The following is a 22,050-nucleotide window of genomic DNA, read 5'->3' as shown; positions in this document are numbered from 1 at the left end:
GTGAAAACATCTCGGAGGAACAATGGCGAAGTGGTAGGACACAGAACACTCACTACCGAGTTCCAAACTGCCTCTAGAAGCAACGTCAGCGCAAGAACTGTTCGTCGGGAGCTTCATCAAATTGGTTCCGTGGCCGAGCAGCCGCACACAAGCCTCAGATCACCAATGCCAAGTGTCGGTTGGAGTGGTGTAATACTCTTCGTCATTGGAAACACGTTCTCTGGAATTATGAATCACGCGTCACCATCTGGCAGTCCGACGGACGAAAATGGGTTTGGAGGATGCCTGGAGAACACTACCTGCCCCAATGCATAGTGCCAGCTGTAAAGTTTGGTGGAGGAGGAATAATGGACTGGGGCTGTTTTTCATGGTTCGGGCCCATTAGTTCCAGTGAAGGAAAATCTTAATGCTACAACATACAATGACATTCCAGATGATTTTGTGCTTCCAACTTTGTGGCAACAGTTTGGGGAAGGTCCTTTCCTGTTTCAGCATGACAATGACCCCGTGCACAAAGCGAGGTCCACACAGAAATGGTTTGTCGAGATCGGTGTGGAAGAACTTGACTGGTATACACAGAGCCCTGACCTCAACCCCATCGAACACCTTTGGGATGAATTGGAACCCCGACTGTGAGCCAGTCCTAATCACCCAACATCAGTGTCCGACATCACTAATGCTTGTGGCTGAATGGAAGCAAGTCCCTGCAGCAATGTTCCTACATCTAGTGGAAAGTCTTCCCAGAAGAGTGGAGGCTGTTATAGCAGCAATGTTCCTACATCTAGTGGAAAGCCTTCCCAGAAGAGTGGAGGCTGTTATAGCAGCAATGTTCCAACATCTAGTGGAAAGCCTTCCCAGAAGAGTGGAGGCTGTTATAGCAGCAATGTTCCAACATCTAGTGGAAAGTCTTCCCAGAAGAGTGGAGGCTGTTATAGCAGCAATGTTCCTACATCTAGTGGAAAGCCTTCCCAGAAGAGTGGAGGCTGTTATAGCAGCAATGTTCCAACATCTAGTGGAAAGCCTTCCCAGAAGAGTGGAGGCTGTTATAGCAGCAATGTTCCAACATCTAGTGGAAAGCCTTCCCAGGAGAGTTTGGAGGCTGTTATAGCAGCAACGTTCAACATCTAGTGGAAAGTCTTCCCAAAAGAGTGGAGGCTGTTATAGCAGCAATGTTCCTAGATCTAGTGGAAAGCCTTCCCAGAAGAGTGGAGGCTGTTATAGCAGCAATGTTCCAACATCTAGTGGAAAGCCTTCCCAGAAGAGTGGAGGCTGTTATAGCAGCAATGTTCCAACATCTAGTGGAAAGCCTTCCCAGGAGAGTGGAGGCTGTTATAGCAGCAACGTTCCAACATCTAGTGGAAAGTCTTCCCAGAAGAGTGGAGGCTGTTATAGCAGCAATGTTCCAACATCTAGTGGAAAGCCTTCCCAGAAGAGTGAAGGCTGTTATAGCAGCAATGTTCCAACATCTAGTGGAAAGCCTTCCCAGAAGAGTGGAGGCTGTTATAGCAGCAATGTTCCAACATCTAGTGGAAAGCCTTCCCAGAAGAGTGGAGGCTGTTATAGCAGCAATGTTCCAACATCTAGTGGAAAGCCTTCCCAGAAGAGTGGAGGCTGTTATAGCAGCAATGTTCCAACATCTAGTGGAAAGCCTTCCCAGAAGAGTGTAGGCTGTTATAGCAGCAATGTTCCAACATCTAGTGGAAAGCCTTCCCAGAAGAGTGGAGGCTGTTATAGCAGCAATGTTCCAACATCTAGTGAAAGCCTTCCCAGAAGAGTGGAGGCTGTTATAGCAGCAATGTTCCAACATCTAGTGGAAAGCCTTCCCAGAAGAGTGGAGGCTGTTATAGCAGCAATGTTCCAACATCTAGTGGAAAGCCTTCCCAGAAGAGTGGAGGCTGTTATAGCAGCAATGTTCCAACATCTAGTGGAAAGCCTTCCCAGAAGAGTGGAGGCTGTTATAGCAGCAATGTTCAAACATCTAGTGGAAAGCCTTCCCAGAAGAGTGGAGGCTGTTATAGCAGCAATGTTCCAACATCTAGTGGAAAGCCTTCCCAGAAGAGTGGAGGCTGTTATAGCAGCAATGTTCCAACATCTAGTGGAAAGCCTTCCCAGAAGAGTGGAGGCTGTTATAGCAGCAAAGGGGGACCGACTCCATATTAATGCCCATGATTTTGGAAAGAGATGTTGGACGAGCAGATGTTCACTTACCTTTGGATCTGATTGAAAGTGAATAACAAAATCAATGAAGCCCCCCCCCCCTCCCCGGTTTAGATAACTGGCAACTAGACTAACTTACGGTAACTCAAACATGATAACACGTTTAGATAATAGACTAACTTACCAATCTAAATCATTTTAACTGGTTCATCAAAATACTGATCATCAGTGAAAAACAAGAGAGAAAAAACAACCACATTTCTTTGACCATGAGTGAGTTCCCCAAAATAAAATGGATCTGTGGGCCTACAAAGGTCTGCCAGTCCCTACTGTAGTTCACCACACACACACACACACACAGAGACACACACACACAGAGAGACACACACACACACACACACACAGAGAGACACACACAGAGAGACACACACACACACACACACACAGACACACACACACAGACACACACACAGACACACACACAGACACACACACACACACACACACACACACACACACACACACACACACACACACACACACACACACACACACACACACACACACACACACACACACACATATCACACACAGACACACACACACACACACATATCACACACAGACACACACACAGAGAGACACACACAGAGAGACACACACACACACACAGAGACACACACACAGAGAGAGACACACACACAGAGAGACACACACACACACACAGAGAGACACACACACACACACAGGTGCAGGTGAGTCTTACCGTGGCCTCGTTGCACACAGTGCACTTCACCACGTGCTGCTGCAGCTTGCCATCCAGGTTAATGAGAGACTGACACACCCGGCAGTTGATGACGGGTACCCCCCCTGGGTCGGGACTGGCGATGGCTGTGTAGGGGGGAGGGAGTTCAGCTGGAGGGGAGAGACACAGCAGCTGGTTCATGATGTAGGTTCAGCCCTACAGGCACATTAGATACACACACTGTGCAAATATCAGACATGACACATATGATCCATTACTCTGTAATACAAAGACACAAAGAGTTAGACTCTGGGCCACACTAGACTCTGGGCCACACTAGACTCTGGGCCACACTAGACTCTGGGCCACACTAGACTCTGGGCCACACTAGACTCTGGGCCACACTAGACTCTGGGCCACACTAGACTCTGGGCCACACTAGAATCTGGGCCACACTAGACTCTGGGCCACACTAGACTCTGGGCCACACTAGACTCTGGGCCACACTAGACTCTGGGCCACACTAGACTCTGGGCCACACTAGACTCTGGGCCACACTAGAATCTGGGCCACACTAGACTCTGGGCCACACTAGACTCTGGGCCACACTAGACTCTGGGCCACACTAGACTCTGGGCCACACTAGACTCTGGGCCACACTAGACTCTGGGCCACACTAGACTCTGGGCCACACTAGACTCTGGGCCACACTAGACTCTGGGCCACACTAGACTCTGGGCCACACTAGACTCTGGGCCACACTAGACTCTGGGCCACACTAGACTCTGGGCCACACTAGACTCTGGGCCACACTAGACTCTGGGCCACACTACACCACATCAGACTCTGGGCCACACTAGACTCTGGGCCACACTACACCACATCAGACTCTGGGCCACACTAGACCCCACTAGAATCTGAGTCTCTCTCTCTCTCTCTCTCTCTGTCTCTATATTTATATATATATTTATAGTAATAACAGGGTTACAACACAGGCACAATGTCACCTTAAACAGCTAGTTCAATCAGGGTGGTGCCATGGAGGGTTCCCATTGCACCACCACCCAAATGGAGACCTATACCCTACAGAGCAAGGCTGGGCGGTAAATACCGTATATTACTATATACCGATATATAATGTCAGTTACGGAGAGACATTTTCGCCAGGGTTGCCATGTCTGTAGTTTTCCTGTCAAAACAGGCTCGGATGTCATGGGTGAAATATATAGAGTACCACAGCTTGAGTCATAAACCTAGCGGTCAAATAATGTCAGTTTCTATAGTTTTGTCCGTTTGCTACTTGAGTCGTCTCTCTCCCTGTCCTCCAGCAGGCACTTCCCACAACAAGCTCTGCCCGGCCCTTGCAGAGCAAAGGGAACTACTACTTCAAGGTCTCAGAGCAAGTGACGTCACCGATTGAAACGCCACTAGCGCGCACCACCGCTAACTGGCTAGCCATTTCACATCGGCTACACTAGCTCATGGTTAGCAACTTTAGACTGGCGAGATGGCTACATTAGCCGGTCAATTTGTCTAGTTATTTAAACGCATGAGAAATGAATTGGTATTCACATGTTTGTTTTTGAGGTAGAACTACGATCATGTTATTGATGCCGAACGGCAAACCTTATTTTCATCTTCTCTATTCTATAATGATCTAATAGAGGTGCAGAAGCACCCCATGTTATGTTAATCCCACGGCCAACCATCCCTCTAGGCAGAAGCATGTTATGTTAATCCCACGGCCAACCATCCCTCTAGGCAGAAGCATGTTATGTTAATCCCACAGCCAACCATCCCTCTAGGCAGAAGCATGTTATGTTAATCCCACGGCCAACCATCCCTCTAGACAGAAGCATGTTATGTTAATCCCACAGCCAACCATCCCTCTAGACAGAAGCATGTTATGTTAATCCCACAGCCAACCATCCCTCTAGACAGAAGCATGTTATGTTAATCCCACGGCCAACCATCCCTCTAGACAGAAGCATGTTATGTTAATCCCACGGCCAACCATCCCTCTAGACAGAAGCATGTTATGTTAATCCCACAGCCAACCATCCCTCTAGACAGAAGCATGTTATGTTAATCCCACAGCCAACCATCCCTCTAGGCAGAAGCATGTTATGTTAACCCCACAGCCAACCATCCCTCTAGACAGAAGCATGTTATGTTAATCCCACAGCCAACCATCCCTCTAGACAGAAGCACCCCATGTTATGTTAATCCCACAGCCAACCATCCCTCTAGGCAGAAGCATGTTATGTTAATCCCACAGCCAACCATCCTCTAGACAGAAGCACCCCATGTTATGTTAATCCCACAGCCAACCATCCCTCTAGACAGAAGCATGTTATGTTAATCCCACAGCCAACCATCCCTCTAGGCAGAAGCATGTTATGTTAACCCCACAGCCAACCATCCCTCTAGGCAGAAGCATGTTATGTTAATCCCACGGCCAACCATCCCTCTAGACAGAAGCATGTTATGTTAATCCCACAGCCAACCATCCCTCTAGACAGAAGCATGTTATGTTAATCCCACAGCCAACCATCCCTCTAGACAGAAGCACCCCATGTTATGTTAATCCCACAGCCAACCATCCCTCTAGACAGAAGCATGTTATGTTAATCCCACAGCCAACCATCCCTCTAGACAGAAGCATGTTATGTTAATCCCACGGCCAACCATCCCTCTAGACAGAAGCATGTTATGTTAATCCCACAGCCAACCATCCCTCTAGACAGAAGCATGTTATGTTAATCCCACAGCCAACCATCCCTCTAGACAGAAGCATGTTATGTTAATCCCACAGCCAACCATCCCTCTAGACAGAAGCATGTTATGTTAATCCCACAGCCAACCATCCCTCTAGACAGAAGCATGTTATGTTAATCCCACAGCCAACCATCCCTCTAGACAGAAGCATGTTATGTTAATCCCACGGCCAACCATCCCTCTAGACAGAAGCATGTTATGTTAATCCCACAGCCAACCATCCCTCTAGACAGAAGCATGTTATGTTAATCCCACGGCCAACCATCCCTCTAGACAGAAGCACCCCATGTTATGTTAATCCCACGGCCAACCATCCCTCTAGACAGAAGCATGTTATGTTAATCCCACGGCCAACCATCCCTCTAGACAGAAGCATGTTATGTTAATCCCACAGCCAACCATCCCTCTAGACAGAAGCATGTTATGTTAATCCCACAGCCAACCATCCCTCTAGACAGAAGCACCCCATGTTATGTTAATCCCACAGCCAACCATCCCTCTAGACAGAAGCATGTTATGTTAATCCCACAGCCAACCATCCCTCTAGACAGAAGCATGTTATGTTAATCCCACAGCCAACCATCCGTCTAGACAGAAGCACCCCATGTTATGTTAATCCCACAGCCAACCATCCCTCTAGACAGAAGCATGTTATGTTAATCCCACGGCCAACCATCCCTCTAGACAGAAGCATGTTATGTTAATCCCACAGCCAACCATCCGTCTAGACAGAAGCATGTTATGTTAATCCCACGGCCAACCATCCCTCTAGACAGAAGCATGTTATGTTAATCCCACAGCCAACCATCCGTCTAGACAGAAGCACCCCATGTTATGTTAATCCCACAGCCAACCATCCGTCTAGACAGAAGCATGTTATGTTAATCCCACGGCCAACCATCCCTCTAGACAGAAGCATGTTATGTTAATCCCACAGCCAACCATCCCTCTAGACAGAAGCATGTTATGTTAATCCCACAGCCAACCATCCCTCTAGACAGAAGCATGTTATGTTAATCCCACAGCCAACCATCCCTCTAGGCAGAAGCATGTTATGTTAATCCCACAGCCAACCATCCCTCTAGACAGAAGCACCCCATGTTATGTTAATCCCACAGCCAACCATCCCTCTAGACAGAAGCATGTTATGTTAATCCCACAGCCAACCATCCCTCTAGACAGAAGCACCCCATGTTATGTTAATCCCACAGCCAACCATCCCTCTAGACAGAAGCATGTTATGTTAATCCCACAGCCAACCATCCCTCTAGACAGAAGCACCCCATGTTATGTTAATCCCACAGCCAACCATCCCTCTAGACAGAAGCATGTTATGTTAATCCCACAGCCAACCATCCCTCTAGACAGAAGCATGTTATGTTAATCCCACAGCCAACCATCCCTCTAGACAGAAGCATGTTATGTTAATCCCACAGCCAACCATCCCTCTAGACAGAAGCACCCCATGTTATGTTAATCCCACAGCCAACCATCCCTCTAGACAGAAGCATGTTATGTTAATCCCACAGCCAACCATCCCTCTAGACAGAAGCATGTTATGTTAATCCCACAGCCAACCATCCCTCTAGACAGAAGCATGTTATGTTAATCCCACAGCCAACCATCCCTCTAGACAGAAGCATGTTATGTTAATCCCACAGCCAAAACCAACCATCCCTCTAGACAGAAGCATGTTATGTTAATCCCACGGCCAACCATCCTCTAGACAGAAGCATGTTATGTTAATCCCACAGCCAACCATCCCTCTAGACAGAAGCATGTTATGTTAATCCCACAGCCAACCATCCCTCTAGACAGAAGCACCCCATGTTATGTTAATCCCACAGCCAACCATCCCTCTAGACAGAAGCATGTTATGTTAATCCCACAGCCAACCATCCCTCTAGACAGAAGCATGTTATGTTAATCCCACGGCCAACCATCCCTCTAGACAGAAGCATGTTATGTTAATCCCACGGCCAACCATCCCTCTAGACAGAAGCATGTTATGTTAATCCCACGGCCAACCATCCCTCTAGACAGAAGCATGTTATGTTAATCCCACAGCCAACCATCCCTCTAGACAGAAGCATGTTATGTTAATCCCACGGCCAACCATCCCTCTAGACAGAAGCACCCCATGTTATGTTAATCCCACGGCCAACCATCCCTCTCGTTACCCCTTTTATGCCCCGTGGTCCCTCAACTTCACTCACTGTGGAACTCTCCATCTTGTCTTTATAAACCCACCCTACCTTCCCCTATGCTGCTTCCTTCGCTTGTTCTTCTCCTGATGTGATAACATCTTGACTCAGTAACACGTTAAAAATCAATCAAATGTATTTATAAAGCCCTGATCGGCTTACATCAGCTGATGTCACAAAGTGCTGTACAGAAACTCATCCTAAAACCCCAAACAGCAAGCAATGCAGATGTAGAAGCACGACGGCAAGGAAAAACTCCCTAGAAAGGTGAGAACCGAGGAAGAAACCTAGAGAGGAACCAGGCTATGAGGGGTGGCTAGGAAAAACTCCCTAGAAAGACAGAACCTAAGAAGAAACCTAGAGGAACCAGGCTCTGAGGGGTGGCTAGGAAAAACTCCCTAGAAAGGCCAAAACCTAGGAAGAAACCTAGAGGAACCAGGCTCTGAGGGGTGGCTAGGAAAAACTCCCTAGAAAGGCCAAAACCTAGGAAGAAACCTGGAGGAACCAGGCTCTGAGGGGTGGCTAGGAAAAACTCCCTAGAAAGGCCAAAACCTAGGAAGAAACCTAGAGGAACCAGGCTCTGAGGGGTGGCTAGGAAAAACTCCCTGGAAAGGACAGAACCTAGGAAGAAACCTAGAGGAACCAGGCTCTGAGGGGTGGCTAGGAAAAACTCCCTAGAAAGACAGAACCTAGGAAGAAACCTAGAGGAACCAGGCTCTGAGGGGTGGCTAGGAAAAACTCCCTAGAAAGACAGAACCTAGGAAGAAACCTAGAGGAACCAGGCTCTGAGGGGTGGCTAGGAAAAACTCCCTTGAAAGACAGAACCTGGAGAGGAACAGTGTTGCTGTGTACTGTTTTTGCTACCTTATATCAACCTGTGTAATGCTGTCCTCCTCCTCATTCTGAGGTTCAGACTCCATGCAGTGGTAAATGTGCTGCTCACAATTGACAGCAGCAACATGTGTTGATATAGGATGTTTATATAGTGTGTTGATATAGGGTGTTTATATATAGTGTTGATATAGGATGTTTACATAGTGTGTTGATATAGTGTGTTTATATATAGTGTTGATATAGGGTGTTTATATATAGTGTTGATATAGGATGTTTATATAGTGTGTTTATATATAGTGTTGATATAGGATGTTGATATAGTGTGTTTATATATAGTGTTGATATAGGATGTTTATATAGTGTGTTGATATAGTGTGTTTATATATAGTGTTGATATAGGATGTTTATATAGTGTGTTGATATAGTGTGTTTATATATAGTGTTGATATAGGATGTTTATATAGTGTGTTGATATAGGGTGTTTATATATAGTGTTGATATAGGGTGTTGGCATAGTGTGTTGATATAGTGTTGGTATAGTGTTGATATAGGGTGTTGGCATTGTGTGTTGATATAGTGTGTTGGCATAGTGTGTTGATATAGTGTGTTGGTATAGTGTTGATATAGGGTGTTGATATAGGGTGTTGATATAGTGTGTTGGTATAGGGTGTTGATATAGGGTGTAGATATAGAGTATTTGATATAGTGTGTTGTATAGGGTGTTGATATAGGGTGTTGATATAGTGTGTTGGTATAGAGTTGATATAGTGTTGATATAGTGTGTTGATATAGAGTATTTGATATAGGGTGTAGATATAGGGTGTTGATATAGTGTGTTGATATAGGGTGTTGATATAGAGTATTTGATATAGGGTGTTGATATAGAGTATTTGATATAGGGTGTTGATATAGCTGTGTTGAGACATGAATACATTTTACATGCTGTGTTATTTGTGCTGGTCTGTGTTATTTGTGCTGGTCTGTGTTATTTGTGCTGGTCTGTGTTATTTGTGCTGGTCTGTGTTATTTGTGCTGGTCTAATTCCCCAAATGGAAAAGCAGAATAATCTGTGCTCTCTCTGATAGTAATAATAGGTAATGTCCCAGGATAGTAATCACAGTTCATCTGGTAATCTTCAATGTCCCAGGTTTGTGGCAATGATGAATAAATCATTTTATCTTTACTTCAAAGTCAAATGTCTATATGTTATGTATAAATGGCATACTGTGTGTATGCATTGTTTCAGGTTTTTGACGTGATTGATGGGTGACTAGGTACATTATTGACAAATAAATATACTTATTCATTCATGATCTTGGATACAATGAGTTAATCTGGCATTGAACCTGCAACAGAACAGGTCAAGTTAGTTCTGAATCGCTTTAATGCAGCAGTGCATTCTGACACAAGAAATTAAAATGCATTTCACCTCGTTCATATAGTTGGCAGAAATGATAAGGGGTGAAATATAGACCTCCGCCGGCTGAAGGAGAAGAGGATCTGGTAAAATAAGGATATGTTGCTAATAATCATCTGGCTAGCTTCTTTGCAACATCAACAAAAAACGAGCCTTGTTTTCATGTTACATTGTAAATATCTGACTGCTACTAGGGTATTATTATAATTATTATTATTATGTACAAGACAACACCAAATGCATAATTAAGACAATAAATATTAGATCAAATATAGCATACATTAATATATATATATATATATATTTAGTTTTGGATCAAGTTAGCTATTAGCTTGCTAGCGGACAGAAAAGTGTCCGCTAGAGATGACTTGCAGGAGCTTGCAGGGATTTCTATTCTTGCATTATGTTTAGTTTGATGCTAATTAGCATTTTTCAAATCTGACAGTAAATAGAATCAAATATATTGATAAAAGTCCCCTTGTCCGGCCTCCTGGGTGGCGCAGTGGTTAAGGGTGCTGTACTGCAGCGCCAGCTGTGCCACCAGAGACTCTGGGTTTGCGCTCTGTCGTAACCGGCCGCGACCGGGAGGGAGGACACACAATTGGCCTAGCGTCGTCCAGGTTAGGGAGGGCTTGGCCAGTAGGGATGTCCTTGTCTCATCGCGCACCAGCGACTCCTGCGGCGGGCCGGGTGCAGTGTGCGCTAACCAAGGTTGCCAGGTGCACCGTGTCTCCTCCGACACATTGGTGCGGCTGGCTTCTGGGTTGGATGTGCTCTGTGTTAAGAAGCAGTATGGCTGGTTGGGTTGTGTATCGGAGGACGCATGACTTTCAACCTTCATCTCTCCCGAGCCCGTACAGGAGTTGTAGCGATGAGACAAGATAGTAGCTACTAAAACAATTGGATACCACGAAATTGGGGAGAAAAAGGGGTCAAATTAAAAAATATATATTAACAAAAAACACCTTGTCCGGAAGAGATTGACACGGTTATCAAAACATGACACCTTGAAAACTTATTTGAAGTGGTTTTAAAATCCCATGGGGAAAATGTATGGTGGAAAAACATTTGAAACTATTTCCGTGTTTGGCCGCTACGTTATGGCTATTATGACGCGTCCATCAGAATCAGGCCTTCATGATCTAATTGCTGCAAAGAAACCACTACTAAAGCAAGTCAATAAGAAGAAGAGACTTGTTTGGGCCAAGAAACACAAGCAATGGACATTAGACTGGTGGAAATCTGTCCTTTGGTCTGATGAGTCTAAATTTTAGACTTTTAGTTCCAACCGCTGTGTCTTTGTGAGATGCGCTTAGTGGGACTATCATTTGTTTTTCAACAGGACAATGAACCCAAAACACACCTCCAGGTCTATTTGATCAAGAAGGAGAGTGATGGTGATACATCAGATGTCCTGGCCTCCACAATCACCTGTGACCTCAATTTAATTGAGATGGTTGAACCAAAGAGTGAAGGAAAAGCAGCAGAGTGCTTAGCATATGTTGGAATAGCATTCCAGGTGAAGCTGGTTGAGAGAATGCCAAGAGTGTGCAAAAATGTCATCGAGGCAAAGGGTGGCCTTTGAAGAAACTATAATATTTTTTTATTTGTTTAATACTTTTTGGGTTACTACATGATTCCATGTGTGTTATTTCATAGTTTTGATGTCTTCACTATTATTATACATTATATATTGTAGCCATTTTTTCAAAAAGAAAAACCCTTGAATGAGTATGTGTATCCAAAGAACTCATAGCTAGCGACATAGTTCTCCCACTTGGAAACTCATAACTAGCTACATAGTTCTCCCACTTGGAAACTCATAACTAGCTACATAGTTCTCCCAATTGGAAACTCATAGCTAGCTACATAGTTCTCCCACTTGGAAACTCATAACTAGCTACATAGCTCTCCCACTTGGAAACTCATAACTAGCTACATAGTTCTCCCACTTGGAAACTCATAACTAGCTACATAGTTCTCCCACTTGGAAACTCATAACTAGCTACATAGTTCTCCCACTTGGAAACTCATAGCTAGCTACATAGTTCTCCCACTTGGAAACTCATAACTAGCTACATAGTTCTCCCACTTGGAAACTCATAGCTAGCTACATAGTTCTCCCACTTGGAAACTCATAACTAGCTACATAGTTCTCCCACTTGGAAACTCATAGCTAACTACATAGTTCTCCCACTTGGAAACTCATAACTAGCTACATAGCTCTCCCACTTGGAAACTCATAGCTAGCTACATAGCTCTCCCACTTGGAAACTCATAGCTAGCTACATAGCTCTCCCACATGGCAACTCATAGCTAGCTACATAGTTCTCCCACTTGGAAACTCATAGCTAGCTACATAGCTCTCCCACATGGCAACTCATAGCTAACTACATAGTTCTCCCACTTGGAAACTCATAGCTAGCTACATAGCTCTCCCACATGGAAACTCATAGCTAACTACATAGTTCTCCCACTTGGAAACTCATAGCTAGCTACATAGCTCTCCCACATGGCAACTCATAACTAGCTACATAGTTCTCCCACTTGGAAACTCATAGCTAGCTACATAGTTCTCCCACTTGGAAACTCATAACTAGCTACATAGTTCTCCCACATGGCAACTCATAGCTAGCTACATAGTTCTCCCACTTGGAAACTCATAGCTAGCTACATAGCTCTCCCACTTGGAAACTCATAGCTAGCTACATAGCTCTCCCACTTGGAAACTCACAGCTAACTACATAGTTCTCCCACTTGGAAACTCATAGCTAGCTACATAGCTCTCCCACATGGCAACTCATAACTAGCTACATAGTTCTCCCACATGGCAACTCATAGCTAGCTACATAGTTCTCCCACTTGGAAACTCATAACTAGCTACATAGTTCTCCCACTTGGAAACTCATAGCTAGCTACATAGTTCTCCCACTTGGAAACTCATAGCTAGCTACATAGCTCTCCCACTTGGAAACTCACAGCTAACTACATAGTTCTCCCACTTGGAAACTCATAGCTAGCTACATAGCTCTCCCACATGGCAACTCATAGCTAGCTACATAGTTCTCCCACTTGGAAACTCATAACTAGCTACATAGTTCTCCCACTTGGAAACTCATAACTAGCTACATAGTTCTCCCACTTGGAAACTCATAGCTAGCTACATAGTTCTCCCACTTGGAAACTCATAGCTAGCTACATAGTTCTCCCACTTGGAAACTCATAGCTAGCTACATAGTTCTCCCACTTGGAAACTCATAGCTAGCTACATAGTTCTCCCACTTGGAAACTCATAGCTAGCTACATAGCTCTCCCACATGGCAACTCATAGCTAGCTACATAGTTCTCCCACTTGGAAACTCATAGCTAGCTACATAGTTCTCCCACTTGGAAACTCATAGCTAGCTACATAGCTCTCCCACATGGCAACTCATAGCTAGCTACATAGTTCTCCCACATGGCAACTCATAGCTAGCTACATAGTTCTCCCACATGGCAACTCATAGCTAGCTACATAGTTCTCCCACATGGCAACTCATAGCTAGCTACATAGTTCTCCCACATGGCAACTCATAGCTAGCTACATAGTTCTCCCACATGGCAACTCATAGCTAGCTACATAGTTCTCCCAATTGGAAACTCATAACTAGCTACATAGTTCTCCCACATGGCAACTCATAGCTAGCTACATAGTTCTCCCACATGGCAACTCATAGCTAGCTACATAGTTCTCCCACATGGCAACTCATAGCTAGCTACATAGTTCTCCCACATGGCAACTCATAGCTAGCTACATAGTTCTCCCACATGGCAACTCATAGCTAGCTACATAGCTCTCCCACATGGCAACTCATAGCTAGCTACATAGTTCTCCCACATGGCAACTCATAGCTAGCTACATAGTTCTCCCACATGGCAACTCATAGCTAGCTACATAGTTCTCCCACTTGGAAACTCATAGCTAGCTACATAGTTCTCCCACATGGCAACTCATAGCTAGCTACATAGCTCTCCCACATGGCAACTCATAGCTAGCTACATAGTTCTCCCACATGGCAACTCATAGCTAGCTACATAGTTCTCCCACATGGCAACTCATAGCTAGCTACATAGTTCTCCCACATGGCAACTCATAGCTAGCTACATAGCTCTCCCACATGGCAACTCATAGCTAGCTACATAGTTCTCCCACATGGCAACTCATAGCTAGCTACATAGTTCTCCCACATGGCAACTCATAGCTAGCTACATAGTTCTCCCACATGGCAACTCATAGCTAGCTACATAGCTCTCCCACATGGAAACTCATAGCTAGCTACATAGTTCTCCCACATGGAAACTCATAGCTAGCTACATAGCTCTTCCACTTGGAAACTCATAACTAGCTACATAGTTCTCCCACATGGCAACTCATAGCTAGCTACATAGTTCTCCCACATGGCAACTCATAGCTAGCTACATAGCTCTCCCACATGGCAACTCATAGCTAGCGACATAGTTCTCCCACATGGCAACTCATAGCTAGCTACATAGCTCTCCCACATGGCAACTCATAGCTAGCTACATAGCTCTCCCACATGGCAACTCATAGCTAACTACATAGTTCTCCCACATGGAAACTCATAGCTAGCTACATAGCTCTCCCACTTGGAAACTCATAACTAGCTACATAGCTCTCCCACATGGCAACTCATAGCTAGCTACATAGTTCTCCCACATGGCAACTCATAGCTAGCTACATAGCTCTCCCACATGGCAACTCATAGCTAGCGACATAGTTCTCCCACATGGCAACTCATAGCTAGCTACATAGCTCTCCCACATGGCAACTCATAGCTAGCTACATAGCTCTCCCACATGGCAACTCATAGCTAGCTACATAGTTCTCCCACATGGCAACTCATAGCTAGCTACATAGCTCTCCCACATGGCAACTCATAGCTAGCTACATAGCTCTTCCATGTGGAAACTCATAGCTAGCTACATAGTTCTCCCACATGGCAACTCATAGCTAGCTACATAGCTCTTCCATGTGGAAACTCATAGCTAGCTACATAGTTCTCCCACATGGCAACTCATAGCTAGCTACATAGTTCTCCCACATGGCAACTCATAGCTAGCTACATAGTTCTCCCACATGGCAACTCATAGCTAGCTACATAGCTCTCCCACATGGAAACTCATAGCTAGCTACATAGCTCTCCCACATGGCAACTCATAGCTAGCTACATAGTTCTCCCACATGGAAACTCATAGCTAGCTACATAGTTCTCCCACTTGGAAACTCATAGCTAGCTACATAGCTCTTCCACATGGAAACTCATAGCTAGCTACATAGTTCTCCCACTTGGAAACTCATAGCTAGCTACATAGCTCTTCCACTTGGAAACTCATAACTAGCTACATAGTTCTCCCACATGGCAACTCATAGCTAGCTACATAGTTCTCCCACATGGCAACTCATAGCTAGCTACATAGCTCTCCCACATGGCAACTCATAGCTAGCTACATAGTTCTCCCACATGGAAACTCATAGCTAGCTACATAGCTCTCCCACATGGCAACTCATAGCTAGCTACATAGCTCTCCCACATGGCAACTCATAGCTAGCTACATAGCTCTCCCACTTGGAAACTCATAGCTAGCTACATAGTTCTCCCACATGGCAACTCATAGCTAGCGACATAGCTCTCCCACATGGCAACTCATAGCTAGCTACATAGTTCTCCCACATGGCAACTCATAGCTAGCTACATAGTTCTCCCACATGGCAACTCATAGCTAGCTACATAGTTCTCCCACTTGGAAACTCATAGCTAGCTACATAGCTCTTCCACATGGCAACTCATAGCTAGCTACATAGCTCTCCCACATGGCAACTCATAGCTAGCTACATAGTTCTCCCACTTGGAAACTCATAACTAGCTACATAGTTCTCCCACATGGCAACTCATAGCTAGCTACATAGTTCTCCCACATGGCAACTCATAGCTAGCTACATAGTTCTCCCACATGGCAACTCATAGCTAGCTACATAGTTCTCCCACATGGCAACTCATAGCTAGCTACATAGTTCTCCCACATGGCAACTCATAGCTAGCTATATAGCTCTCCCATATGGCAACTCATAGCTAGCTACATAGTTCTCCCACATGGCAACTCATAGCTAGCTACATAGTTCTCCCACATGGCAACTCATAGCTAGCTACATAGTTCTCCCACATGGCAACTCATAGCTAGCTATATAGCTCTCCCACATGGCAACTCATAGCTAGCTACATAGTTCTCCCACATGGCAACTCATAGCTAGCTATATAGTTCTCCCATATGGCAACTCATAGCTAGCTACATAGCTCTCCCACATGGCAACTCATAGCTAGCTACATAGTTCTCCCACATGGCAACTCATAGCTAGCTACATAGTTCTCCCACATGGCAACTCATAGCTAGCTACATAGTTCTCCCACATGGCAACTCATAGCTAGCTACATAGTTCTCCCACATGGCAACTCATAGCTAGCTACATAGTTCTCCCACATGGCAACTCATAGCTAGCTACATAGTTCTCCCACATGGCAACTCATAGCTAGCTACATAGTTCTCCCATGTGGCAACTCAACTCTTGCTGAAACATTTTTGCTAAACCTGGGAACCCTGTTGTGACGAGGCCTTGCCGTCATGCCATGCTGTTCACTCTGTCTACGTGGTAACACAACATGGTGTTGGTGACAACAATGCCGAATACACTTGCTTGCTAATATATATATATAATAACACTTGCTTAATATAAATCCACAAGCGTCTACACTATGTGTGTCTTACTGTCCACAAACAGCAAGTTGGACTTTTCTTAGCAAATAGTGGATAAAATAAATGGTGCGATTAACTAATGATTGTCTCCAGTTAGCTGGCTAGCCAGCTAGCTAAATATACTATTATAGTCAGAGCAAATGTAGCTAGCTAATACACTCTGGTACCAGTGCTGTGCAGGTCTAGATCAGCATGTTGTTTGTGCAACGTTATCTTCTAAATCAAGAGAGGAAGAGGCGAAGCATGAATACGTTAGCTAGCGCTATCTAAGTAAGGGAGAACATGTAATGTAACATCTAAACGCCGCAGCCCGTCTGGTGTTCAACCTTCCCAAGTTCTCTCACGTCACCCCGCTCCTCCGCTCTCTCCACTGGCTTCCAGGTGAAGCTCGCATCCGCTACAAGACCATGGTGCTTGCCTACGGAGCTGTGAGGGGAACAGCACCTCAGTACCTCCAGGCTCTGATCAGGCCCTACACCCAAACAAGGGCACTGCGTTCATCCACCTCTGGCCTGCTCGCCTCCATACCACTGAGGAAGTACAGTTCCCGCTCAGCCCAGTCAAAACTGTTCGCTGCTCTGGCCCCCCAATGGTGGAACAAACTCCCTCACGACGCCAGGACAGCGGAGTCAATCACCACCTTCCGGAGACACCTGAAACCCCACCTCTTTAAGGAATACCTAGGATAGGATAAGTAATCCTTCTCACCCCCCTTTAAGATTTAGATGCACTATTGTAAAGTGACTGTTCTACTGGATGTCATAAGGTGAATGCACCAATTTGTAAGTCGCTCTGGATAAGAGCGTCTGCTAATTGACTTAAATGTAATGTAAATGTAATTAGGGTCCTCTGAAAACACTGACTAACACTTCGGTTCCTACCCTGTCACAATCATTCCTCCCTGGCTTTTTCCATGTGCTGTCAGGTCAAACAACAATGTATTCAAAGTGCAGCCCACTATATTCCAACAATAGAATTAGAATATACATTACATTTTCATGATTACAACAGTTCAGCAATTAATTTCCTACATATTATGCAGCCCTAGGTGGCACAGTTTGGAAATGATGACAAACAAGTGAAATGCTTTAATGGAGGGCAGCTAGTTGGCTGAATAGCTTTAATGGAGGGCAGCTAGTTGGCTGAATAGCTTTAATGGAGGGCAGCTAGCCAGCTGGTAGTCTCAGTCTCGTGGAGGGCTGCTAGCATCTTGGGCCACTGATGGTGGGCAGCTAGCCAGCTAGTAGTCTCAGTCTCATGGAGGGCAGCTAGTTGGCTGAATAGCTTTAATGGAGGGCAGCTAGCCAGCTGGTAGTCTCAGTCTCATGTAGGGCAGCAAGCCACCTGGGACACTCATGGTGGGCAGCGAGCCAGCTGGTAGTCTCAGTCTCATGGTGGACAGCTAGCCAGCTGGTAGTCTCAGTCTCATGGAGGGCAGCAAGCCACCTGGGACACTCATGGTGGACAGCTAGCCAGCTGGTAGTCTCAGTCTCATGGTGGACAGCGAGCCAGCTGGTAGTCTCAGTCTCATGTAGGGCAGCAAGCCACCTGGGACACTCATGGTGGGCAGCGAGCCAGCTGGTAGTCTCAGTCTCATGGTGGACAGCGAGCCAGCTGGTAGTCTCAGTCTAATGGAGGGCAGCTAGCCATCTGGTAGTCTCAGTCTAATGGAGGGCAGCTAGCCAGCTGGCAGTCTAATGGTGGACAGCTAGCTTGCTGGTAGTCTCAGCATCATGGAGAGCAGCTCGCCAGCTGGTAGTCTCATGGAGGGCAACTAGCCAGTTGGTAGTCTCAGTCTCATGCAGGACAGCTAGCTTCAATTCTGTTCGTTTCTACCGGCCATTCTATTCTGTTCTATTCTACTGGGTATTCTATTCTACTGGATATTCTATTCTGTTCTATTCTACGGGATATTATATTCTGTTCTATTCTACTGGGTATTCTGTTCTATTCTACAGGGTATTCTATTCTACTGGGTATTATATTATATTCTATTCTACAAGGTATTCTATTCTACAAGGTATTCCATTCTGTTCTATTCTACAGGGTATTCTATTCTGTTCTATTCTACAAGGTATTCTATTCTACAAGGTATTCTATTCTACAAGGTATTCTATTCTGTTCTATTCTACTGGGTATTCTATTCTGTTCTATTCTACAGGGTATTCTATTCTGTTCTATTCTACAGGGTATTCTATTCTGTTCTATTCTACAGGGTATTCTATTCTGTTCTATTCTACAAGGTATTCTATTCTGTTCTATTCTACAAGGTATTCTATTCTGTTCTATTCTACAGGGTATTCTATTCTGTTCTATTCTACAAGGTATTCTATTCTGTTCTATTCTACAAGGTATTCTATTCTGTTCTATTCTACAGGGTATTCTATTCTACAAGGTATTCTATTCTGTTCTATTCTACAAGGTATTCTATTCTGTTCTATTCTACAAGGTATTCTATTCTGTTCTATTCTACAGGGTATTCTATTCTACTGGGTATTATATTCTACAAGGTATTCTATTCTGTTCTATTCTACAGGGTATTCTATTCTGTTCTATTCTACAGGGTATTCTATTCTACAAGGTATTCTATTCTGTTCTATTCTACAGGGTATTCTATTCTGTTCTATTCTACAAGGTATTCTATTCTACAAGGTATTCCATTCTGTTCTATTCTACAGGGTATTCTATTCTGTTCTATTCTACAGGGTATTCTGTTCTATTCTACAGGTTATTCTATTCTGTTCTATTCTACAAGGTATTCCATTCTGTTCTATTCTACAGGGTATTCTATTCTGTTCTATTCTACAGGGTATTCTGTTCTATTCTACAGGTTATTCTATTCTGTTCTATTCTACAAGGTATTCTATTCTATTCTACAAGGTATTCTATTCTGTTCTATTCTACAGGGTATTCTATTATGTTCTATTCTACAGAGTATTCTATTCTGTTCTATTCTACAGGGTATTCTATTCTGTTCTATTCTACAAGGTATTCTATTCTGTTCTATTCTACAGAGTATTCTATTCTGTTATATTCTACTGGGTATTCTATTCTGTTCTATTCTACAAGGTATTCTATTCTGTTCTACTCTACTGGTTATTCTATTCTGTTCTACAAGGTATTCTATTCTACTGGTTATTCTATTCTGTTCTACAAGGTATTCTATTCTACAGGGTATTCTATTCTGTTCTATTCTACAAGGTATTCTATTCTGTTCTATTCTACAGGGTATTCTATTCTGTTCTATTCTACAAGGTATTCTGTTCTGTTCTATTCTACAGGGTATTCTGTTCTACAAGGTATTCTATTATTTTTTATTCTACAAGGTTTTCTATTCTGTTCTATTCTACTGGGTATTCTGTTCTATTCTACAAGGTATTATATTATGTTCTATTCCACAGGGTATTCTATTCTACAAGGTATTCTATTCTACTGGGTATTCTATTCTGTTCTATTCTACTTGTTATTCTATTCTGTTCTATTCTACAGGGTATTCTATTCTACTTGTTATTCTATTCTGTTCTGTTCTACAGGTTATTCTATTCTGTTCTATTCTACAGGGTATTCTATTCTACTTGGTATTCTATTCTGTTCTATTCTACTGGGTATTCTATTCTGTTCTATTCTACTGGGTATTCTATTCTACTGGGTATTCTATTCTACTGGGTATTCTATTCTACAGGGTATTCTATTCTACAGGGTATTCTATTCTATTCTATTCTACAGGGTATTCTGTTCTACAAGGTATTCTATTCTGTTCTATTCTACTGGGTATTCTATTCTACTGGGTATTCTATTCTGTTCTATTCTACTGGGTATTCTATTCTACTGGGTATTCTATTCTGTTCTATTCTACTGGGTATTCTATTCTACTGGGTATTCTATTCTACTGGGTATTCTATTCTACTGGGTATTCTATTCTACTGGGTATTCTATTCTGTTCTATTCTACTGGGTATTCTATTCTACTGGGTATTCTATTCTACTGGGTATTCTATTCTGTTCTATTCTACTGGGTATTCTATTCTACTGGGTATTCTATTCTACAGGGTATTCTATTCTGTTCTATTCTACTGGGTATTCTATTCTACTGGGTATTCTATTCTGTTCTATTCTACTTGTTATTCTATTCTGTTCTATTCTACAGGGTATTCTATTCTACTTGTTATTCTATTCTGTTCTGTTCTACAGGTTATTCTATTCTGTTCTATTCTACAGGGTATTCTATTCTACTTGTTATTCTATTCTGTTCTGTTCTACTGGGTATTCTATTCTGTTCTACAAGGTATTCTATTATTTTTTATTCTACAAGGTTTTCTATTCTGTTCTATTCTACTGGGTATTCTATTCTGTTCTATTCTACAAGGTATTCTATTCTACAAGGTATTATATTCTACTGGGTATTCTGTTCTATTCTACAGGGTATTCTATTATGTTCTATTCCACAGGGTATTCTATTCTACAAGGTATTCTATTCTACTGGGTATTCTATTCTGTTCTATTCTACAAGGTATTCTATTCTATTCTACAAGGTATTCTGTTCTGTTCTATTCTACTGGGTATTCTATTCTACAAGGTATTCTATTCTACTGGGTATTCTATTATGTTCTATTCTACAAGGTATTCTATTCTACTGGGTATTCTATTATGTTCTATTCTACAAGGTATTCTATTCTACTGGGTATTCTATTCTGTTCTATTCTACAAGGTATTCTATTCTATTCTACAAGGTATTCTGTTCTGTTCTATTCTATTCTACTGGGTATTCTATTCTACAAGGTATTCTATTCTACAGGGTATTCTATTATGTTCTATTCTACAAGGTATTCTATTCTACAAGGTATTCTATTCTACTGGGTATTCTATTCTGTTCTATTCTACAAGGTATTCTATTCTACTGGGTATTCTATTATGTTCTATTCTACTGGGTATTCTATTCTACTGGGTATTCTATTATGTTCTATTCTACAAGGTATTCTATTCTACAAGGTATTCTATTCTACTGGGTATTCTATTCTGTTCTATTCTACAAGGTATTCTATTCTATTCTACAAGGTATTCTGTTCTGTTCTATTCTACAGGGTATTCTATTCTATTCTGTTCTAC

General features: G+C 43.4%; 1 protein-coding gene across 3 annotated transcripts in view; it reads right to left on the bottom strand.

The window, feature by feature from the left end:
* The window catches only part of pip4p2 (phosphatidylinositol-4,5-bisphosphate 4-phosphatase 2), a 53,539-nt gene that overhangs the window by 14,557 nt on the left and 16,932 nt on the right, over positions 1–22,050 (bottom strand). For all 3 annotated transcript variants that reach the window (XM_052472987.1, XM_052472988.1, XM_052472989.1), the window contains exon 2: positions 2,924–3,072. In XM_052472987.1, coding sequence (XP_052328947.1) covers positions 2,924–3,072 — 149 coding nt within the window. The remainder of the gene's footprint in view (positions 1–2,923; positions 3,073–22,050) is intronic.

Source organism: Oncorhynchus keta, chromosome 20 (genome assembly GCF_023373465.1).
Source record: "Oncorhynchus keta strain PuntledgeMale-10-30-2019 chromosome 20, Oket_V2, whole genome shotgun sequence".
Lineage (NCBI taxonomy): Eukaryota > Metazoa > Chordata > Actinopteri > Salmoniformes > Salmonidae > Oncorhynchus > Oncorhynchus keta.
Note: the sequence above shows the minus strand (reverse complement) of the source record. Positions and strands in the feature narration are given on the sequence as shown.